This window comes from Daphnia pulex, chromosome 10 (assembly GCF_021134715.1).
Source record: "Daphnia pulex isolate KAP4 chromosome 10, ASM2113471v1".
Lineage (NCBI taxonomy): Eukaryota > Metazoa > Arthropoda > Branchiopoda > Diplostraca > Daphniidae > Daphnia > Daphnia pulex.
In genome coordinates, this window is record NC_060026.1 from 12,557,828 (window position 1) to 12,578,383 (window position 20,556).

Genomic DNA, 20,556 nt, shown 5'->3' on the forward strand with positions numbered 1-20,556 from the left:
CGTGTTAAATCAGTTCGCAATCATGGGTAAATATTCTGTTTTTAAATGGAGTGTTGTATTAAAAGTTACTTTTGTTTAGTTGTAAATATGCCACTTATTATTGACTACTAATGTTAAAATTTATTAGTTGTGTTGTTAACTATGGCGTCGTGCTGCTGTTGGGTGTTGTATCGTTGATGGCTGGGTCGACCACTGGTGTACCGATGTCTCCTGGGTATGGTGGATACCAAGCAACAGCAGCGCAAGAGTACTACACCACGTCATCGCCTTACTACACAACAACGTCAACATACGTAACACCTGCCTAGTACACCGAGGCCCTCAAGTACTACATCACCAAGGATGCAGAGTATTACACGAAAACTTTAGCTGCTCCCAGCTACTACGCCAAAGCCCCGAAGTATTACTCTGCCCCAACTTACATCACCATCGCATCACATGCCATCACCAAAGCGCCTGATTACTACACCACCAAAGCACCTAAGTATTACACTACAACCTGCGCTACTCCAGATAACGGTAATGATGCTCCCAAGTACTATTCTGCTCCCAAGTACTATTCTGCTCCCAGCTATACTATAACCACACCACCGAGGCACCGGAGTACTACACCACCGAGGCACCGGAGTACTACACCACCGAGGCACCGGAGTACTACACCACCGAGGCACCGGAGTACTACACCACCGAGGCACCGGAGTACTACACCACCGAGGCACCGGAGTACTACACCACCGAGGCACCGGAGTACTACACCACCGAGGCACCGGAGTACTACACCACCGAGGCACCGGAGTACTACACCACCAAAACAGTCGAATACTACATCGTAGCGCCCAAGTACTACTCAGCTCTGAGCTACACAACCACACCTGAAGAGCTCCTAAACCGTGGCTCACAAGTACTACACAACCAAGGCACCAGAGTATTACAGTACAACCTACGTTGCCCCCAGCTACTACACCGAAGCTTCGAAGTATTCCTCTGCCCCGAGTTACTACTACACTTAAGGCACCTGAATGTTACACCACTGCATACGCTTCTCCAGTTTACTACATGGATTCTCCTAAATATTAGAGCCGAAATTTCTATTTTATTTATGTGTGTTCGGATTTGTCTGTCATATCTTAATAGTTACTAGTCACTCAGAATTGTTATTCTGTAATGAGCAAATAAATTTTTTAAACTGAGAGTTTTGACATTGCGACGTGTTCCAACTTTTGTTGGATCTTATCTATTTTTGAAATGGCTATTGCTCCAGTCGCTCTACATTCGGACATTTTCTGGTAATTGGACGGACTTAATTTTCAAAGTAAGTTACGAAAGAGACGTACTGCTGTTTACTCTAAATTTTTAAAGGTAATAGTTCTGTGTTTTTAACTTTAGTTGGCGTTCATGGCAGTTGCAGTTTGGTTCCTCATAGAAGTTAATTGAAAAAGTCTGGAGATCAAGTCACATGCCTATTACTTAGTGTAAATGTAAAATTTCAAAGTTGTAAGAACTATATTGATACAACTTCTAAGCATTATTTTGTTATAAATTATAAGTCACAGCAAACAAAAAACTTTAAAAGGAATTGTTATATTGTCCCACCTCCACCCACAATTCCACCACATTTTACAGTCACATAATTTACACAATACATACATACATACATACACTTAAGTTAACCCGTTGGCTGCCACGCCATACAACCCGTAGGTTGTTCTCTACTACTCTACGCGCCATGTCTGAAGGATCCATGACCAAGGTGGGACTTGCCATTGCTGACAAGTCCGGGCTGACACGGTGACAGGAGAAGATGGAATGCACGCCTCTAGAATCCATCACCGTATCGACAAGGGGGAAGTCCCTATGGTGCACTGCCTAACAGGCGCCTTGCGGCGAATCTTGGGCTGGTGCGACTCTCGATCCCGCGGCATGTAAACCACGAGACCGAACAGCGCGGCCCGTGCTAAGGAGCTAGGGGAGAACAAAGGCGTGGCAGCCAACGGGTTAACTAACACAAACAACAACAAAAATATTACCAACAACAAATGAAGATCCGCGCTGACATTTTTGAGATACCGGCGATGTTTAGGTGTCCATCTTCTCGACGTCTCCTCTGCATTACCTGAGACAAAACATTTCTTATTAAGTTACATGCTAATAAAAGTTACATAATACAATAGGTACACTGATCTGTGTTTTTTTGGCTCAAAACTATAAAGGCGCACTTTGAATTACTTAAAATTAAGTTTTCAATAGTCAGAAATGTACACAGAACAAAGCTCACTTGCTAGTTCTATGAAAATTTTCCGGAACCAGACCGGAAGTAAGCGATAGCGCCTTAACCATTGAGCTGTCGTCAAATTAAACCAAATATTCGTGATCTCCATGAAATGTGGGGTCGAATAGCTGTGATTTGAACGAAATCCAAAATTTGGCCAAAATCGAGAATTTTCCTGAACTATAGTTCAGGAAAATTCTCAAAACCGGAAGTACGAAATCGTACAAAACAAAACACGAACTTTACCACAAATTTGACGAGGATCACGAATATGTGGTTTTTTTGTACGTCAGATGAATATTTACTGAACTACTCACTGAAATGAGCAAACCGGAAGTAGAAAAAAAAAGCAAATATCGAAAATTTAACAAGTGAGCTTTGTTGGTGGAATAGTAATCGTCAGTTTTCACTAAAAATTTCCACAAAATAGCTCCCGATGCTTTTGAAAAGTAACTGAAACTGACTGTTTTGACAGCTAAAATTATCGAAAAGCCATCTAGCGTTAGAAAAGAATAACACATCTGAGTAACACTTAAGTGCGCAAGAAGGGCCTGATTTTGAAATTATTACACAGACAGAGAGTTTAACGCAAATAGATTACTAGTAGATAATCTGCGAAAATAAGTAAATTGTCCGGTACCTGGCCATAATCCCGTGGTGAGTGACTGCAGGTGTGTCACAGCAACTGAAGTGATCCAACTCGCCAGTGAAGCAAGAAAAGTTGTGTAGCAGGCTAGCAGCATATGAAGCACTGAAGCAGTGAAGCTGGATGAGCGTACGTCTTGATAAGGATGGAGCAGAACGTTGGTGGAAGTCCCTCTTCTTTCATGGACAAAATCCAGCATTGGCTCAAGGATGTCCGTGGGGATCTTGCGTCGTCTGTTAAAAAAATGTGTTACATTAATGAAAATATAAAAATTTAAAAAAGCATATCAATTTTACCTTTTCTAAGAAGCACACTGAAATGCCATGATGAAAAACCGTAATAATGGAATTACAGCAACCAACAGCATTACTCCTCAAGTTGAGATAAATTTCCTGACGCTAAAGAAATTGTCATGAAGTATTGCAGTAGCATGGTGAGAGGTGATATTGAAACTTACCTTTATCATATGGGTGATGATTTAGTAAGGCTAAGGCATCTGACGTGGTGTGGTTGGTGTGGTAGCAGTAATGGGAAAATACCTTATCTCCGCACATTTTTATTCCACTATGTGTGTGCTTCAAACATGAGTTTTAGGCTTTTGACAGAATGAGGATCTCATGGACCATGGAAAATGACTGAGCGCTAAGTCAACTTGTTGGGATGACTGACAGTAGCTATGCATCTAAAATTTGAAGAAATAAGTTGGTATAATAGAAAAATAAGGAAACTAGGTAAAGATAAACTTACATAAGATACGAAGTTCAATTTGGTATTTTAAATCACAGGAATAGAAGTATAATTAGCAACAATTTGTTTCGGCCGTTTCGTCCCGTTCATGACATAAAAGGAACGTAGGAACAACAAGAACGACATTTGCGACATCTAGTAATGAGTTTTGAATCTTATGTTAGTTGCACAATCACAGTCGCATGGTCGCACATACATGCACATGACGTCGTAAATTTCATAAGTTACTCAAAACCAATTTAATAGTTAAAAAACGGAGATCGGATAATGAGTTAAATGTTTTTAAGTAATTGATCACTCAATCTTTAGCTAATGATTCTTACTCATTCTTTTAACAAGCGATCTCCCACTCAACCGGACCGAAATGGTGGGGGTACTTTTCGGATCGTAATCCGGAAAAGAACTTTAAAAATCCGGACTAGGTCTATTCTGTTCAGAATCGCAAGGCGATTCCAACGGAATTAAGTCCGGATTTTTATCTTTTCCCGTTCACGAGATAATCACGGTTGAAAATCGTGAAATATCACGAAAACCCAAAGTCTCCCCGTTCGACTACATCGCTTTTAGCCGTATATTCGGCTTGTAAAAAAAAACTAATTGATACAAAATGTAGCCCTTTCATCCCTCTTTCAGAATCCAAAAGGATTTTTTATAATTCTTTGAGATGTTTGAGATATCACGATTTTCGTGATACCCCCATTTCGACAAATTTTTCAGGCATTTCATTCGGCGTTGCCGATTGCCGTATATGTGACTTCGCCCCCACTCCTTCGCTTTTTCCATTGTTTCCTATGTATCAAGTCCCATCTGTATCGATATACAAGGCCTTGATACATAGGAAACAGGGAAAAAGCGAAGGAGTGGACAGGAAAGGGGGCGAAAAGCACATATACGGCAATCGGCAACGCCGAATGAAATGCCTGAAAAATTTGTCGAAATGGGGGTATCACAAAAATCGTGATATCTCAAACATCTCAAAGAATTATAAAAAATCCTTTTGGATTCTGAAAGAGGGATGAAAGGGCTACATTTTGTATCAATTAGTTTTTTTTTACAAGCCGAATATACGGCTAAAAGCGATGTAGTCGAACGGGGAGACTTTGGGTTTTCGTGATATTTCACGATTTTCAACCGTGATTATCTCGTGAACGGGAAAAGATAAAAATCCGGACTTAATTCCGTTGGAATCGCCTTGCGATTCTGAACAGAATAGACCTAGTCCGGATTTTTAAAGTTCTTTTCCGGATTACGATCCGAAAAGTACCCCCACCATTTCGGTCCGGTTGAGTGGGAGATCGCTTGTTAAATGTTTTAAGATAATTTCAGCTGAAGTTTTCGTGTACCTGGCCAACGGTACGTAGGTGCTCGTGACAGTAGAAATAAAATGGTCTAATCAAAAAGTGCAAGCTCGCATGCTATGTCTTCTGAAGCTAAATAATTTCTTTCAAGGTATTTCATCATATCATTTTTAAAAAATTTAATCAACTGTGTTCTTTAAGGTTTAAAATGTTAACGTTAACTTTTCCCTTTCAAGATTTTGTAAATCTTCAAGATATTGATGCCTTCCCCAGAACAAATTCTTTGCTGCTATCTATGTTGCAGGCAACAGCAAGTCAATGTTTCTATTCAAGATTTTGTGGTAATCATCACTTAGTTCTAATTTAGGACAATGTAAGATTTGAGGTATTGCTTTCTGTCACTACAAATGGTTTGAAAATTATACCTAAATGTACTTTCCTTTCAGGTTAATCATTCTATGTGTTATAGTTGTTTGGAAACTGATAAGAGATTGCCGGAATTGAAGACTGATATAATTTGTGTAGATAAATTACAAGTGCATATCTGTGCTTCCTTCTTTTCTGTGGCCCCGTTTCCCTAACTAACCACCAAACAATCACCCGTTGTGAAAACCAGGAGGAGGGGAGGGCTCTGGTCAAACGGGGACTTGGAAGGTGCATGATCCGAGGAAAATATTTGGAGGGTCACGAGTCTAACCAGATATCTTACTAAGATTAAGCATTTCCTAGTTAAACTAGTCACACATTTTTCACTCTGCTTCACTGGCCAGGTAATCTCACTGGTAGGAGTTAATTAAGGCATTGTTTTTCCGTCTTAATCTACTGTAAAATGCAAGGTAGTTAATATTGTAAATGTATAGCACAAGTTATTAATTATGTTTATAAAATTTTATTTATAATTTAATGAAATATATTTTTAGAATTTTTCTGAGAAACCGCGAAAACAAATAGAACAAAACAAACATTTTGCTCAACCACTTCCATACCGACACAGAAACGGAAGAATGACCTCCATCGTAAATTCAATTTTGTTTGAGTACTAATTAAACCAGGGAACAGGCAGGCAACAGAACATTGGACTGCAACACCACAGGTAATTTCAGTTATTAGTTAAACGTCAACACAGTGACAAAACCTATGAAACAAATCAGGTATGAAGCAAAAACAAGTAACAAGCTGTTGTAAATATGCAAAAAAGGCAGCTTCCCAATTTATGCAGTCAGAAAGCAGCAAGATGGCAAGTAGAGTGTTCTGCATAAGACAGCAACAGCAAACAGCTTCAACTTAACCTGGCTGACAATTCCTATCACAGACAAAATATTTATTATATATACAGTCAAAAATACATGTTTGTCAAATAAACCAGCAGGGAAAATTCAGATACTTAAGGCAAAATTTTGTAAAATTTCTGTGGTGTTATAATTCTATTGAATCAAGAGCAGTTAAGTGATTTATTATCGCGAATAATAAATAGAATCTGTTTTAGAGATTGACTGATTTAATAAACACCAATTATCTTAATAAAACTAATAATCCCTTACTAAAACCAATGTTAAGAAAGAATTACCGTTTGTGGAGAATTCCGGTAGCAAGTGCCTTTGATTAACGTCTAAATTTGACCACGTGCTGTGTTCTCAAAATACAAAAAAAAGAAGATTCACCTATGATTAAGAATCAAGGATTAACTATGACTGTAAAAATGTTATCTTAACAAAGAGTTGAGTACCTTTACAGAAAGCAACTGCACTTTGAAGAAAATGACAATCATTTTCAGTTTGATTAGTCGTAATGTAGGTATGTACGTGCACAAACATCTCACACGGTCGAACAGGTTCAACCTCTTTCAATCAAATAAAATGTTAACAGCTTTATCATCCATCACAGTCATCCTACACTGCCTTGTGGGTTGTGGCTCCTTTGTCAATCACCACCTGGTAGCAAAAGATTTTATAATTCCAATATTTACAACTCTTTAACTTCTACTTCATGATAAAATTGGTTAAAACATTAGAAAAGATAGTAGAAGATAGTAAATGGTTAAATGGAAATGTCAAAAAAGACAATTGGGCAGTACATTTTTCTCCTCTAGGATATCATTGCAAGCAAGGCAAAAATAAGATCGTAAAAATATGTAATAAAATAAAGAATAACTATGTCATACCATCTCAAAAATAAAGCTTTGTTGACTAAGAATTGAAAGTTCTTCAAGAATCTATGCTAATCAACTAACTAAATGTACAGTGGGAAAATGTAACAGAATTACTTCTATTTCTGCCACTTGTTTCCATATGGGATGAGACGTACAGCCATTCGGCCATTCCTAGTAACAGACGAAATTTCGAAGAAATACCATAGCCTTCTACAGTTAAGTGGCAGTTAAGTGGCAGTTAAGTGGCAGTTAAGTGGCCGTACCTGTAGAAGGCTATGAGAAATACACAGAAGCATGACAGAAGTTTCAGCCTTTCAGGCCACGCGATCAGATGATTTGGCCAAGTGTAAATTAAAGGATAGATTATACCTGAAAATGAACACATAAAAACACATTCAGTAATTAAAGCCTTAAGAAAGCCAAAACAGAATAGAACACTTATTTTTTTAACTTGTTGGACAATGTAGAAACACACGGCATGGTGAGAAGTAACACATTTCCGCTTAGTGACTTGGAAACAAATAGACAATGGCGGAAATTTCGTCGCTGATGATGAGTCACGGAGACACTGCGCTACCTGGTGGACATATTTTAGCCACCTAGTGACAGCCGACAGATTCCTTCCTTCGTATAAAAAAAAGCCAGGTGCATTTTGAGGTCTCCAACTTGCTGGTAAAGATGAGTTGACATAAGGATATAGAACACTTTCACGAATCACGCTTGATACACAAAAACACAACCCATTCATTTTTATCACCACTGTTTGGTCGGCTGGTCGCTTGACTCGCATCTTGAAAGAGGGAATCAAAGCATTGTCGCGTGTTAGGACTTCTTAGTAGTTGTGTAAAACTAAAAAGATGTTAAAGAATGTTTCACACGTAGGGCCTACTACCGAACGAAAAAAGGGAGTAAACTTTCAGAATGGGTCCCGTAAAAAGCTGTTCTCATCTTACGAGAACAGTAACATGAAAACGATCCCCATTCTAGCTCATCTATACTCAATGGATATTTAGAAACAACAATATACAAAGAAATACAAAATTTTATACTCACGCAATATCATCCTCGTCAAATCATGATAACCTCGTCGTCACCAAGAAATCGCCACCACCCATAAAAAATGATGGACGGTACGCCACACGCCGAAATAATAAGCAGTATAGCTCTTAAACTGCTCTGTTAGTACTCAGTCATCGCTGCGATCGAGGTATGCTTGATGCTCCTTTTCTTTCTTCTTAAGTGAGAAGAGTGGGCAGCAGATAGATAAGTGGTGGTCGAAGATTGTACCAATCAAGTGTCGCGGCTGCTGGAGAGTTGGCACTCGTAGTAGTTGGGCAATGGGCATAGGTGCTGGATGCTCATCAATAGTATAGACAGCTAAGTTGATTTCGAATGGGCCTCTTTCCAGGGAGATGGCCGATGGATAATAGCCAGAGGAGCGGAACTTTTGGCTGTTGTTCACTTGTTCGAGCTCAAAGTGGTTTAAACGAGCCTGGATGTCGTAAGCCTTTTGCGTAGTTGTACGGAAATTGGAGTTAACTCGATGAAGTTAGTGGCTGCTAACCATCATCACATACATCTTTTCTTTTTACCGCAAAATTTCTAAAAGAAAAAACAGAAATTATAAGTTGTTCTGAAGAGGAAGACACAGGTAGAAAATATACTCATTCTTATTTACCCGATTATAGTTCGTCATTTCATAGTCACATGCATAACTATCTATTGAGTGTCTATGACAAGAGGTATCTCTTGTGAATTATTAAGACAAAACATGAACTGTTGACTGTGTCATTACTGTCTTGGAAGGACAAAAAGATGCGATTTGACAAGTAAAATCTAAGAGAGAAATAAAAAATAATTATCAAGACTACTTTCAACATGAATTCTTTAAATTCTATGTAAGCACCACCGCATTCCCGAAAGGTTAGATTGGAAAAGAAAGGTCCCCAAAACAATCAGCGATGGTTGATGAACATTGTCTCCACTGTTGCTGTTTTTTCCGCGTTAGCCGTCGATCAGTAACGAAGTTTTAGTGTCGTAGTCTTTCCCTTCTGGCTCTTTTTATCTTTCTTCTTTTTACTCTTCTTTTCGCCCAGCCTGGTTACAGACTTCCTGATTTGCTAACTAAACAAACCGCTGCCACTGAATCGGCACTAGTGGAGACTTGCAATCTAGGACTCTGACCTCTGGAACCATAGGCAACACAATATCTCCTACGGCTAATGGCTTTGATTTGTAACTATTGTTGATGGTTTACAGAGTTTTAATGGCTTTTTTTTACTATACTTCTATTCTTCATTTCTTCTTCGTCTTCCGATTTAGTGTACTTCTTTTTTCTTATCGTATTCGTTATTCTTTTGTTTCCTCCTTGATTTCTTCAGGTGGGTCGAAATTGCTTCTCTCTCATACCATTCGGTTTCTTGAATTCCGTTGGCTGGACGGAATATTCTCGTACTGACTAAGACCAAAAAAGAAGGACCAGCTAGCGATACTGCATTCAGCCCACCAAAGATGGAAAACTGGAATCAAGACATGCTTTTGACGGAAAAATTTAGCCGAATACTTGAGCATCTCCGGCCCTAAAAGAGAAATTACTTTTTACTGACAAATCATAACTCGAAATAAAAAAGAAAACCGTACACATGAAAAGGATTTGAGAATTCAGCTCGAGTTAGGCTTCAATTGATTTCGTTTCCAGGTAAGTGGTCCAAAATGCTTCCGAGTGCTGCTTGGTTGGCTTGGATCTGGATCTTGGATCTCTAACGACTGGAATGTTTTTCGGCTAAAGAGTTTCCTGAGATAAAAAAGATTCAATCTCTGCACCATGCCGCCTGGGATTTTTTTCTCGACGTTCTCGCCTGATTTGAATCGATTTCCCGCTGTGGCAGTCATAAGCCGATAAAGCGTCAGGGACCTATTTTCGGCGTAATGCCAAATGAGACACACGAAATGTAAGTGCGTCATAATAATTAATTTGCAGTTACCGTTTCACGTTCGCATTCAAACCTGTCATCTGATGCATTGATTCTTAATTAATGGAGAAAATACAGAAACCCTCGAATCTTTCCTGTTTGTCCTTATCTTTCGTCACGCTAGATAGATTAATAGTCCGAGAGCTTTCGATGAACGCCTTCAGTTTAGTCATGTTTGCTCCTTTTTCAGGGTCGATTTCTGTTGAAAATTTAACTGCAGCTAATTTAGTTTCTGTTACGTTTCTTGGATGGTTCGGCTCAAAAAAGTTTTGAGAATGGTGGCTTTTCAATGGTCATTGAGATCGTCTGTAGGTTAGGGTTTTGAAACGAATTCTGGAACCCTCGCAAGAACGTCAAGGATATCTGAACAACGGAGTAAAGATGTATGGCCACCATAGTTTGTTTTTGCCACTTTTTTTTTTGTTTTGTTGTCGATATAATGCGGATCAGTGAAATTATTCAAAACAACAACAGTGTCACCAATTATTTAAAAAGGATAGGATGGTTAGTATGGTAATTCAAGAATTTCTATTGAAAAGAAACGAGAAACCGTGAAAATGGCGCGTGAAACAGCAACATCCGCAGTTATTCAGAGTATACTCCAGCACACAAAGTAAACAGTAACTAAAAGACAAAGAGTTGAAATTTCTAAGGCATATTATCTAAATAATATGTTGGACACGGAAAGAAAAAACTTGGTTGACAAATGACGTTGCCTTTCAGATCAAGACTTGAAGACTTAAGAGATAGCAACACATAAAAAGTAACGGTTATGAAGCCAATAAAAGTAGAAGTAACTTAAAAATGAAACATGAAATCAAACCAAATAAATCAAATGGTGAGATCGAGTACTGGAATGTTGGGCTTACTGCGTTTAGGAGGAGAGAGAATGAGGACCTCATCCGACGTCGACGACGAGGAACCCAATTCCAATTGCCTTTTCCCTGTGGGCTTGGGTGCCGCAAGGTTCTGGCTGAGACTCTGACGGAACTTCTGCACATCTCCCATTTCTGATGTCAATCTTCGAAAAGGTTCCACACTGTCATGGTATTCTCTTGTTTTTTCAATAACACAATACCCTTTGTTCGGACCATCAGCTTTGTTCCAATCAGACACTGAAACACTGAATCTCATTAAATGATTATTTTCATTTAGTTCCTCTTTAAAACTAAGGAAATGTCTCCTTTTTTCTATTGGGTAGATCAATTGTTTTTCGGAGGAACGAAGAAATTCTTGTACTTGAGGAAGGTTGGGTATTACAGCTTTCGGCATACTCCAGGTGAAGGGCGGTTCTGCTACTGATTTCCATTTGAACACCCAATTTTCCGCGATGCGTATAATAGCAGCAGAAGCATGAGGCGACTTCGTGATTTCTTGGATGTTGATATTCAACAATGTCCGCTGAAAGGGTTGGTTATCGTCTGTAATAACTCGGAAGGAACAAATTTCGTCTGCAAATCTTTCCCAAGAACGAGCGTCGTCGATGAACAACAAGCAATTAATCATTTTGTCTCCATCTTCTTTTGAAACGTAGTCCAACAAAAAAGGGCGACTGAAAAAATTTCGGCACACCGCGATAAACAATACGAATACGAAGCAAGATGGTGATTTCTTTACGCTAGGTTTCCTAGTGACTATCAACTTGTGAAGGTCGAGCATTAAACTCCGTAGATGAAGGCGTGGCATTTTTTTCAAATACGGTTGAAAGGATCCAATAATATTCTTTTGTTTGGGATCAAACCGATGCTCTTCAATCAAGATAAAAAAATGAGCGCAACTGGAGAATTCTCCTTCTTGGGTTTTCTCATCCCAGGAGTATTGATCCAATCTGTTGCATTCTTCAGTTATCCATGACTCGATGAGGCTAGCACAGGTGTTCAAAATTGCCAATTTGGTATCAGAATCCAGTTTACCCCAAACTTCAGTTGAAGAGATGACATCAAGGAAAAATCCGTATTTAAAATTGAGGGACCAACATCCAGCGGCTTCAATTACACACACTTCCTTGAGCAGCGATTGCGACAACGACTTATCGAGAAAATTAAGGAAGCGCCTGACCATTTTCGAAACTGCATTTCTGTGTTGCATTACGTTGGATTTCTTCATTGCAGACACTAAAGCCTTGCAGATTTCACGCACCATGTCGAAATAGCAAGGGTACGTATTCAAACGTTTGCTGCTGGATGTGTGGAAGTCATCAAGGATGTACAACATTTGGTCAAAGTTCATTTGACACAACAATAAAGAGATGGAGGGGATTGGTTGGAGATCTGCTAGTTTAGGGTTCCGTTTCACTTTTATCACAAACTGTATGTACTCAGTCACGCTAGACAGTAGCAAACTGCCGTTCTTGTTCCACTTAAAGTTTGAGGGTGGCTGGACCTTCTTTTCAATGGCTGACAATGTGTTGAGTAACAGGGTGGAGTATCGATTTAAAATGGATGTTAGAGCCGTTTTTCCTAATTCCGATGTTGTGGCAAGTTTCCATAGAGATCGATACGAAAGCAATTGCTTCAACAATGCAATCGTTCCTTCTTGATTTGGAACATTTATCATTTTGTAAAGCAAAGACTCGAGCCATTTCGGATTTCCAAGTCGAATAAAACATTTCAGCAACCCAAGAGCGTCTGGAGAGGAGGGAACAAGTAACTCGCAGGATAAGAAAGTCTCGCAAATTTTCAGGAAAATAAACTGGCAGGTGCCCATGAATGCGCCCATGAAGCGCGAGTTACCCTGAGCACCTAATTCCAGTACCAAACTGCATTGTGAGGTCGAGGGAAGCTTGGAGAAGAGAGAGACCAACGATGCTAGTCTTTCTTGACTGGAGGATTCCGGGTAGGCTTCCAAAGAAACGATTGCATCCACGTACAAGGCTACATCCGACTGTTTGAGAACGGCAGCTCCTTTTTGGTCAATGTTGGCCAACGACGACGCTACACAATCTCCAACCAGCATAGCTCCTTTCACGCATTTGACGCCAAGAAAGTACTGAATCATTTTGATGATCGGTACGAATTGGTTGATAATGCGATGAGTAGTAATCAATCCTTTTAAAAGATCAATGCAATCGCCCCGACCTAAAACAAATAAATAAAGTTATAGGATATGTTTATTTAATTTAATAAAACAGCATAAAGGAAACTTACCATTGCTTTGACACATGAGTTTGACAACTTCTTGAGCTACTTGTTCATTCTGAATGCCTTCAAAAGTTTTCAAGGTTTTTTGCTTCGCTGTGGTGTCGAATTCGGTCCAAAGCATCTTCAATATCATGAAACCTTCTTTCAGCGCACGCAAGGCGTTGCAGAGACGTAGCAATCTCAGCGTTAGCTCACCGTTAGTGAATGTTGACTGGGTCCAGATTCTTTCGGGATAGTTGCAGCAATATGCAACTGCATTATTTAAATCTTGTGCGAGCTGTTGATGAGTGAGCGTCTGCCATCCAAGAGCGGAAGTCAAAGAACTTTCAAGTAAGTCCAAAAACATACCGAGTCCATACCGACAATACATTCCGATGGATTGATGTTTAGGCCATATAACCAGTATTGCATGAAAGTAAATCCTCTGACGAATTCTAATTAGCTGTCCCCAACAACTGCCGAGGCATCTATTCCGACAATTGCATTGGTCGTAATTTTTTCTCTTGAATTTGTTCTCCTTGTCTGGTTGAATGCTACATGGTTCCAGCAAGTTTCGAATGGGCCCAACGCATTCCTCGTTCCAGTTAAGCTCGTCGATATTGAGATCTTTGACAGCACTGTTCGAATCTATCCAACTCGAAATTTTTGTTGACGACGTTTCTTCGGAATTACAGGGACGATACGATTTTCTATACCTTGTATTCGTATGCGTGACTTTCGCCAGATGCACGTCGATAAGAGGGCAGCGTCGGAGAAGGTCAGCCAGAATTCGATCACTTCCTCGAAGATGATGAAACATGAGTCTATTCTCGAAATACTTTTCATCAAGAACAAAAAACAAAACATCTTCTTCACACTTCACCATTGTTGGGTTGTTAACATCGCAATTGAAATGTTTTTCATCTCCCCAGGAGTATTCGTTTTCAGAATCCCCAGAGTTTTCATAATCTCCACAATCTTCAGAATCCTCAAAGTCTTCAGAATCCTCAAAGTCTTCAGAATCCTCAATATCCGTGTCTAATTTTTTCTTAATCAACGAGCAAACGTCGTTATCAGCAGAATCATTTAACGCAATTCCAAATGGTTGGTCTGTAGAGCACGCAACTTTTTTCTCGTCGATCCAAGTAATCACGGGGATTTTGATGTTATCTCTCAGCAATGGGCATTGTTGAACTTCGGTGGAATAGTCATCTTCATTTCGCTGAGGACTCCAAGGCAGGAGTGCTAATTCTAATTTCTTCTGTGAGTTGAGAAAAACTAGAAAATCGGCTGGGATCACAATGCTGGAATTGGTCCACACCAGGTTGAAGACGAGCGTCAACTTCCAGCCTCGCGTAACGGGATTCATAACATACTCGCAGCTGTTGTAAAATGAACACAAGGAGAAGCGCTTATGGCAATCAACCTGATCTTCGTAACTGGCTTGCCTTCCATTATATTTCACATAGAAGTTTCCACCGTCATGGCCGCCTATTACGGGTAACTGAAGAATCGCCGTACCGAATGTTCCTATCATAGTCAACGTATAATCAGTATTTTATTCAATCAATAAGAAAATGACTGAGGTCAGTCTTACCGAATTCTTTGTCTGAATCAAAGGTATGAGTGTACTGCCCATCTACCTCAAACAGCATCAGCTTATCAAGCTTCGCTTTGAAATCCATTGTTTTAGTAACAGGTAATCCTAACATCTTGATGACTAGAGAACTCATGTCTATGTTCTCTAGTGTTGAATGGATTTTATCAGAACATATTTCAAAAGTGTGTTTCTGTGAGGAAGGGAATAGGGTTGGCGAGGCATCTGCATTGAGCTGTTTTTCAGAAAAAGCCTTTAATCTTTTAGCATTCTGAAATAACCATAACAAAAAAAGAAGAGATAAGAAAAATACTGAATACATTGGACATAAAATAAAATCCCATAAAAAAAATGATCATACCAGGAGGGATACAGGTATGTTGATATTTCCAATTTTGTCGAGCTTAATAGAAGGTAGAGAAATTTCAGCAGGTAACACATACCCAGCAGAAAAATCTAATAATGTCTCCTGCGATGGCAAAACAGCTTCAGCTATGCATTTTCTATCAATTTTTGATGAAGAATTCATGATTCTTCTGTTTTTTTCTGGATTTCTGAAATGAATGTAAGAAATGTTAGAATTTTCAAAACAAATCAGCATACAATTCCAAACTTATGACTTATGATGAAGGGAAAGATGAGACTCATGGGAGGCACAACATTCCAAGATATTTGAAATTAGTTATTATTGATATACTCAATATTTATTTACCAAATAGCACTAAACAACTGGAAACACCGAAATAGAGCAAAGGGGACGAGAATTTTTTCTCAATTTCAATTTCCAAACCGTTCCAAAGTTCAAAAACTGAAACCCCAAGCCAATGTCCATAACCATGTGCCATACTGCCATGTCCATAGCTAATGGCCGCCTTGGTAATCGGAGAACCGGACTATCGGTCGACCGCAGTGCACCTAGCGGGAAAAACTGGTTCTACATAACCTGCCACCAGGTGTCAAGTTTTCAAAATCTTCAGCTTTCACACATAGCGCACAAGAATATTGCAGGCTTGCAGTTGCAGCCTCTTCCTTTTACCTCGGTGCAACTGTGCAACTATAAGTATAAGCTAATCCTTTAGAGGAACTAGACCGTTTAGCCGTTTTCCGCGTGGCTTCATATCAATGTGTAATTTAATCAGCTTCAATCTTGCTAGAACAATATTTAAAAAAAAAGGTCACACCACAGTTTGAATGGCAAAAATTTAATGTAAAAAAAAATGTTGATGTCAGACTCATATAGGTCATAGCCAAAAATTTGCAAATCAAAGGGCTCCATGATTTTGTAGTTTATTTACATTTACGTTCGCAAGAAGCACGTTTCACTTTAACCACTGCAACAGTGCAACTGTAACTACGCATAGGTACCGAAAATTGGTCTTTAAAATTAAATTTTTAGTTGCACATTAGGGGGGAACCGGAATACAGATCTGCAATCTAAAAAATGACACAAGATTCTCAGCATTGAACACTTTTGGAAGCCACTAAAATCTTTTCGGTATCGAAACACAACGAATTTGAATAAACAATACGAAATCTAATTCTCTATTTAGCACAAAGCTATATCTACACAATTCACATTAAATTGGAGCCCAACCAACAATACCAAGGATAAGTAACTACAAATATGAAATGATGGACATGTCATCTGTTTGAACGCATCAACGAGAGGTAGACAAATGTATGGCATTTGTGTGGCAACTACAAATTTAGGTACTGTATAACAATTGTACATGTATAATATTAAAATGAATAATTTTGATTCAAATATTGTACGAAACATTTGACCTGAGGAGCATTTGTGAGCATTGCCAAGTAAAAATTCGGACATAATAATAATGCAGAATTGAGCAATGCTATAGGGTGCGTGTATACTGTTGAAGATATCGAAATATTTTTGTTACGTAAAAACATCCAGGATGTGTGTCGTCCGCTTGGTGATTGTCAAACTGCTGATTGGTTATTGTAGTCCATAATATGCAGGGAAGATAAAACTTACGTTTCATTCACACCGGAAGGTTTTTCCGTCTGGCTGGATCGGAATTTTTTCAATTTATTTGGACAGTCGGAAATGAGATGATCCTCCGACTTGCACTATACGCAATTAAAAACCGTTATCAAGTGTGTGTGACATTATAAAAAAAGAGAGAAAACATCAACAATCACCTGGTGACATCTTTTGGGTTGAGGTCCAACTGTGCATTTGGGAGCGATGTGGCTTCCGACTGCACCGCAATTGTAGCACCTTTGAATGTGAAAAACCAATTTGTTTGGCGTGTTTACGTAATTCCCTATTTCTCTTTCGTGCGGCATAATAAGCTCACCTGATTCTTTTGGTTTTTGTAGGTTTTCTGGGTTGTCTGTGCGATCCCCGACATTCCGTTCCTCCGGGTCCCGTCACGACCGTTGCCTCCGCTCCTTTATCCGCATCTTTCGTCTCCATCTCGACCTCTTCGCCTTCAGCCAAGTTACGAAATCCGTTCATGCGGATCACGCTCTTAAAAGAAGAATAAAAACAATAATATGTTGAGCCGTAATTAATCAAGAACCACAGAATAGTAAAACTCTTATTCGTCCTCCTATTTTTCAATCGATTCTAGAAATAGCCACGAAAAGAAAACGAGCTTGAAATTCCAGTAGCAGACCACATTCTCCGGATGATTAAAAAATTGCGTAAACACATTCAATCTATTATGTAGACATCTAGTTGCTATAGTTGCAGTTGCCCGGACTCATAATAATACATTCCTTCTTATCGTTTATTCAAAGATTCAGTTTGGAAATTTTTGTTTTTATTTGCTTTCCCCCCCTCAGTTGAGACGATGATGTATAGCGAGTCCAACAGATGTGCCGGCTGCTGGACAACGATCGATCGCGCCGTAGGAAATAATAAGACGGAAATCAATACAGGATAGCCTATCCCAGTCCGTTGCGTTGCTGGACATATCAACGGGGTTATAGTAGCGTACTATAGAAATGGATCGGTCAGAACCACCAGGATTTCGTTTGCTTGTTGCTCTGACGATAGTCGACACTTGTATTTAACTGTTGTGTATTTCCATGGGCAACTGGTATTATTAAGGTTATTTTCTTAATTGTTTTCCTATAAACCCACACGCTAAGGCTCTCGAGTTATCTCTCTATGGCACTTGAAAAATAGAAACTTGCTTCTTTCATCCTCAAAATAGAACGGCCGCGGCCATTCAAATGTTATTTTCCCTTACATTTATAGATATTTCACGTTTGTGCTGCCTATAAATACAAAAGTATATTTCTATGTGTGTGTGTGTGCTCCGCAGCTATATCTGTTGATCCTTATTTCGGAAAATCCTGCCAGAACACTATTCCCCCCCCCCCGCCTACAGCATACTTCAAATGTCGAAGATATTTCTTGTCCCTCTCTACGCCCGTCTTGCCATCAGCCGTGACTGTTGCATTCCAGCCGAAAGCAGGAGCAGACTTTTCTTGTGGGGGCCACAACATAGTGTATAGATTATACTACTACCGGATGCGGAAACGAGCCCCCTAGCTCCATAGCCGAAAGAGAGAGAGAGGAGACTCGTTAACATTCCGATGGGACCACAAAAATCTGTGGGGGTTGAAAACCAACCGCTCGGAATAAGTTTCAACTGCGCACATCTATTGGGAACCGTCTTTTACGACCCCTCGGTAGAGATACACACACAACAACAATAAAGAAGAAGAAGAAACTCAACTTAAAAGATGTACGCCGCTCCCTCCTTAAAGCTCCTTTTGTTATTTTTCTTTTAAAATAATTTCCGTTTTATTATTTAATTTATACCTGGTGAACGAATACGTCCGGGCTTCCATCGTCCGGCGTAATGAAACCCCATCCTTTGGTCACGTTAAACCATTTACATCTGCCTCTTTTGCGCGACGTTGATGAGAGGACGGAACAGCTGGGCGACCGATCCTGACGATCCTGACCTGATGAATAGACAAACAATGTTATTCAACACATAATTAAATCACGCATAATTGTGAATTGCACAAATTCAATTGATTTTTACAGTTGAAATACCTACCGGTAGGTTCCATTTCGTCTCAACCCACTCGACTGTTTTACCCACCAACTCTTTCTTTAAAAAATAACCAAATTCGGGGTAAATGAATAACACTTAAAAAAAAAAACCGGAAAGAGATTGCAATATCAACTGGATCTAGTGGCACATGGTGAGTAGCACTGCGTGACGATGTTATTACCGTCAGAGGAGCCGAAACGAGCGACGGCCTCCGGGGCGACTATCATCCCGCCGATTGTGAGGAGGTACACGCTCGAGTTACACTTTTGTATAGGAGAGCAGAGACGTGCTGCTGAGCTCTGGCTGGCGAGCGCGGCTAAAAATCACCTCTCCCTATCCTGTACTACTTACTATACATCCCTTTTCTGTAACTTGCGCTTACATAGACGGAAGAAGAAGATGCGAGCGAGCGCTAGCCCCCATTCGGTCGTCTCTATAGCGACTGAGTTTAAGCTGCTAGAGCGGCCGCAGCCAAGTAAATGAGTGTCGTGTAAAAAAAAAGAATGTCTATATACAAAAGCCTAGCGTGCGGGTAACTTTATTGCACACAACACACGCGTCAGCCGACGCAGAAGAAAAAAAGACGTGGGAAATGTCTGTGAGAGCGATCCCTAGACCGACGTTGCCACGTGCCGACATTCATTCGCTGAAAGAAAAACAAATTGTGTCGTGGGAAAATCAAATTCGCCGTGAAATAAGCCATCAAATTAAATTTTAAAAAAATTGTGGATAAGATTTAAATATTTTTTACCTGGTGAAATCAATTGAGACTAAATGTACACATGTCTTGCTTTATTTACAGTGAGAAAAATATACAATTTCAAACAAAAAAATACAAAAGTTCATCTGTCACTTTTACAATTGATCACAGCACAACCACATCCATATTATTGAATGACAACACATTTATTATGTAATTGATTACTATCGAATAAAAATTCAAAACAAATTGAATTGATGAATGAGATCCTAATTAATCCAGCCATTGCGTTCTCGTGAAACGTTCTAGAAAAATTATACATGCATGTTTTTTCTTCGAAATAATTTGCTGTACATACTCGAGATATTTATCTAATCTTTTTTTTTTCTTATTCCAAAATCATTTGCTTGCGTGGCAGTTTGTCTCAATCAGGTAAGGACTCTCATTCACAGATGACCTGACGTGCACGAAAAATGAATTTGCCATAAGCGATAACGTGAGCGATGATCAAATCAATGATACGGACACAATGTCATTGAGTATTTATACGTGTCAATATGGTAGATACACGAAATGCCATACAAAAATATGTTCTATTTTGGTCTTTAAAAGACCTTCATCTGACTATATTATATGTAAGAAAAACGTTCAGGCGTGCAGGCAGAATGCAAACGAACGTAAAAAATTTAACACCATTAAATGTTATTATGCTCAGATTAAAAAAAAATTGAAACCAGGAAATCGGATTTAAAAAAAACATCTACAAAAACGAAAAATGAGTACGTGGAAATAACAAGAATATGGTATACATCATTTTGCCAAATATATAAAATATAGTTACATGTTCAATATAAGTGCAGTGATGGAGTGGGCGAATTATTCAGCGTCAAGCGTTTGCTCATATAACTGAAAAACGTCACGCTTCGAAACTCACAATCTAAAAATGAAAACGCCACCTAGTATAATAGAAACTTTTGACAGAATATAATTTAAAAAACGTTTAAAAAGGGACCATAAGA

General features: G+C 39.3%; 3 protein-coding genes and 4 long non-coding RNA genes across 8 annotated transcripts; 2 read left to right on the plus strand and 5 right to left on the minus strand.

Moving 5' to 3' along the window:
• The first annotated feature begins 32 nt into the window (after positions 1-32).
• On the plus strand, positions 33-1,190 carry LOC124204078 (extensin-2-like). 2 transcript variants are annotated; one of them, XR_006878738.1, is made up of 2 exons: positions 33-484; positions 572-634. XR_006878738.1 is itself a non-coding variant. In XM_046601089.1 (2 exons), the coding sequence occupies exons 1-2, from the start codon at positions 439-441 to the stop codon at positions 1,139-1,141; spliced, it is 633 nt and encodes a 210-aa protein (XP_046457045.1). In that variant the 5' UTR covers positions 133-438; the 3' UTR covers positions 1,142-1,190. The 2 variants fall into 2 exon arrangements, 1 of the variants encoding a protein (XP_046457045.1); XM_046601089.1 differs by having other exon boundaries at positions 133-484; positions 555-1,190.
• Positions 1,191-3,266: 2,076 nt separating this feature from the next.
• Positions 3,267-3,784, minus strand: LOC124204201. Its single transcript, XR_006878780.1, has 3 exons — positions 3,663-3,784; positions 3,373-3,597; positions 3,267-3,313 (listed from the first exon to the last, which is right to left on the minus strand). It is a non-coding gene; the product is annotated as an uncharacterized LOC124204201 (long non-coding RNA).
• Positions 3,785-3,834: 50 nt separating this feature from the next.
• On the plus strand, positions 3,835-5,362 carry LOC124204200. The gene is made up of 3 exons (XR_006878779.1): positions 3,835-3,948; positions 4,979-5,111; positions 5,197-5,362. It is a non-coding gene; the product is annotated as an uncharacterized LOC124204200 (long non-coding RNA).
• Positions 5,363-5,927: 565 nt separating this feature from the next.
• On the minus strand, positions 5,928-6,973 carry LOC124204425. Its single transcript, XR_006878879.1, has 3 exons — positions 6,687-6,973; positions 6,528-6,621; positions 5,928-6,263 (listed from the first exon to the last, which is right to left on the minus strand). It is a non-coding gene; the product is annotated as an uncharacterized LOC124204425 (long non-coding RNA).
• Positions 6,974-7,237: 264 nt separating this feature from the next.
• On the minus strand, positions 7,238-8,699 carry LOC124204426. The gene is made up of 2 exons (XR_006878880.1): positions 8,163-8,699; positions 7,238-7,733 (listed from the first exon to the last, which is right to left on the minus strand). It is a non-coding gene; the product is annotated as an uncharacterized LOC124204426 (long non-coding RNA).
• Positions 8,700-10,597: 1,898 nt separating this feature from the next.
• On the minus strand, positions 10,598-15,708 carry LOC124204263. The gene is made up of 5 exons (XM_046601310.1): positions 15,510-15,708; positions 15,159-15,351; positions 14,798-15,068; positions 13,228-14,730; positions 10,598-13,158 (listed from the first exon to the last, which is right to left on the minus strand). Exons 2-5 carry the CDS (start codon positions 15,324-15,326, stop codon positions 10,913-10,915), a joined length of 4,188 nt encoding a protein of 1,395 aa, XP_046457266.1. The 5' UTR covers positions 15,327-15,351; positions 15,510-15,708; the 3' UTR covers positions 10,598-10,912.
• Positions 15,709-15,897: 189 nt separating this feature from the next.
• On the minus strand, positions 15,898-19,272 carry LOC124204419 (protein lin-28 homolog). The gene is made up of 5 exons (XM_046601478.1): positions 18,841-19,272; positions 18,597-18,742; positions 17,119-17,291; positions 16,961-17,039; positions 15,898-16,888 (listed from the first exon to the last, which is right to left on the minus strand). The coding sequence occupies exons 1-5, from the start codon at positions 18,851-18,853 to the stop codon at positions 16,790-16,792; spliced, it is 510 nt and encodes a 169-aa protein (XP_046457434.1). The 5' UTR covers positions 18,854-19,272; the 3' UTR covers positions 15,898-16,789.
• Positions 19,273-20,556: the final 1,284 nt, after the last annotated feature.

Bases quoted from the DNA above. Each gene is read 5' to 3' on its own strand.
- LOC124204419 (XM_046601478.1), bottom strand. The intron at 17,292-18,596 runs GTATAAATTAAA...TCTTCTTTTAAG, and splicing joins CGGACGTATTCGTTCACCAG to AGCGTGATCCGCATGAACGG. The intron at 16,889-16,960 runs GTGATTGTTGAT...AATTGCGTATAG, and splicing joins AACCCAAAAGATGTCACCAG to TGCAAGTCGGAGGATCATCT.
- LOC124204078 (XM_046601089.1), top strand. From the start codon at position 439: ATGCCATCACCAAAGCGCCTGATTACTACACCACCAAAGCACCTAA. The intron at 485-554 runs GTATTACACTAC...TCTGCTCCCAAG, and splicing joins TACACCACCAAAGCACCTAA to TACTATTCTGCTCCCAGCTA.
- LOC124204263 (XM_046601310.1), bottom strand. From the start codon at position 15,326: ATGAATTCTTCATCAAAAATTGATAGAAAATGCATAGCTGAAGCTGTT. The intron at 15,069-15,158 runs GTATGATCATTT...TGGTTATTTCAG, and splicing joins ACATACCTGTATCCCTCCTG to AATGCTAAAAGATTAAAGGC. The intron at 13,159-13,227 runs GTAAGTTTCCTT...TATTTGTTTTAG, and splicing joins ACTCATGTGTCAAAGCAATG to GTCGGGGCGATTGCATTGAT.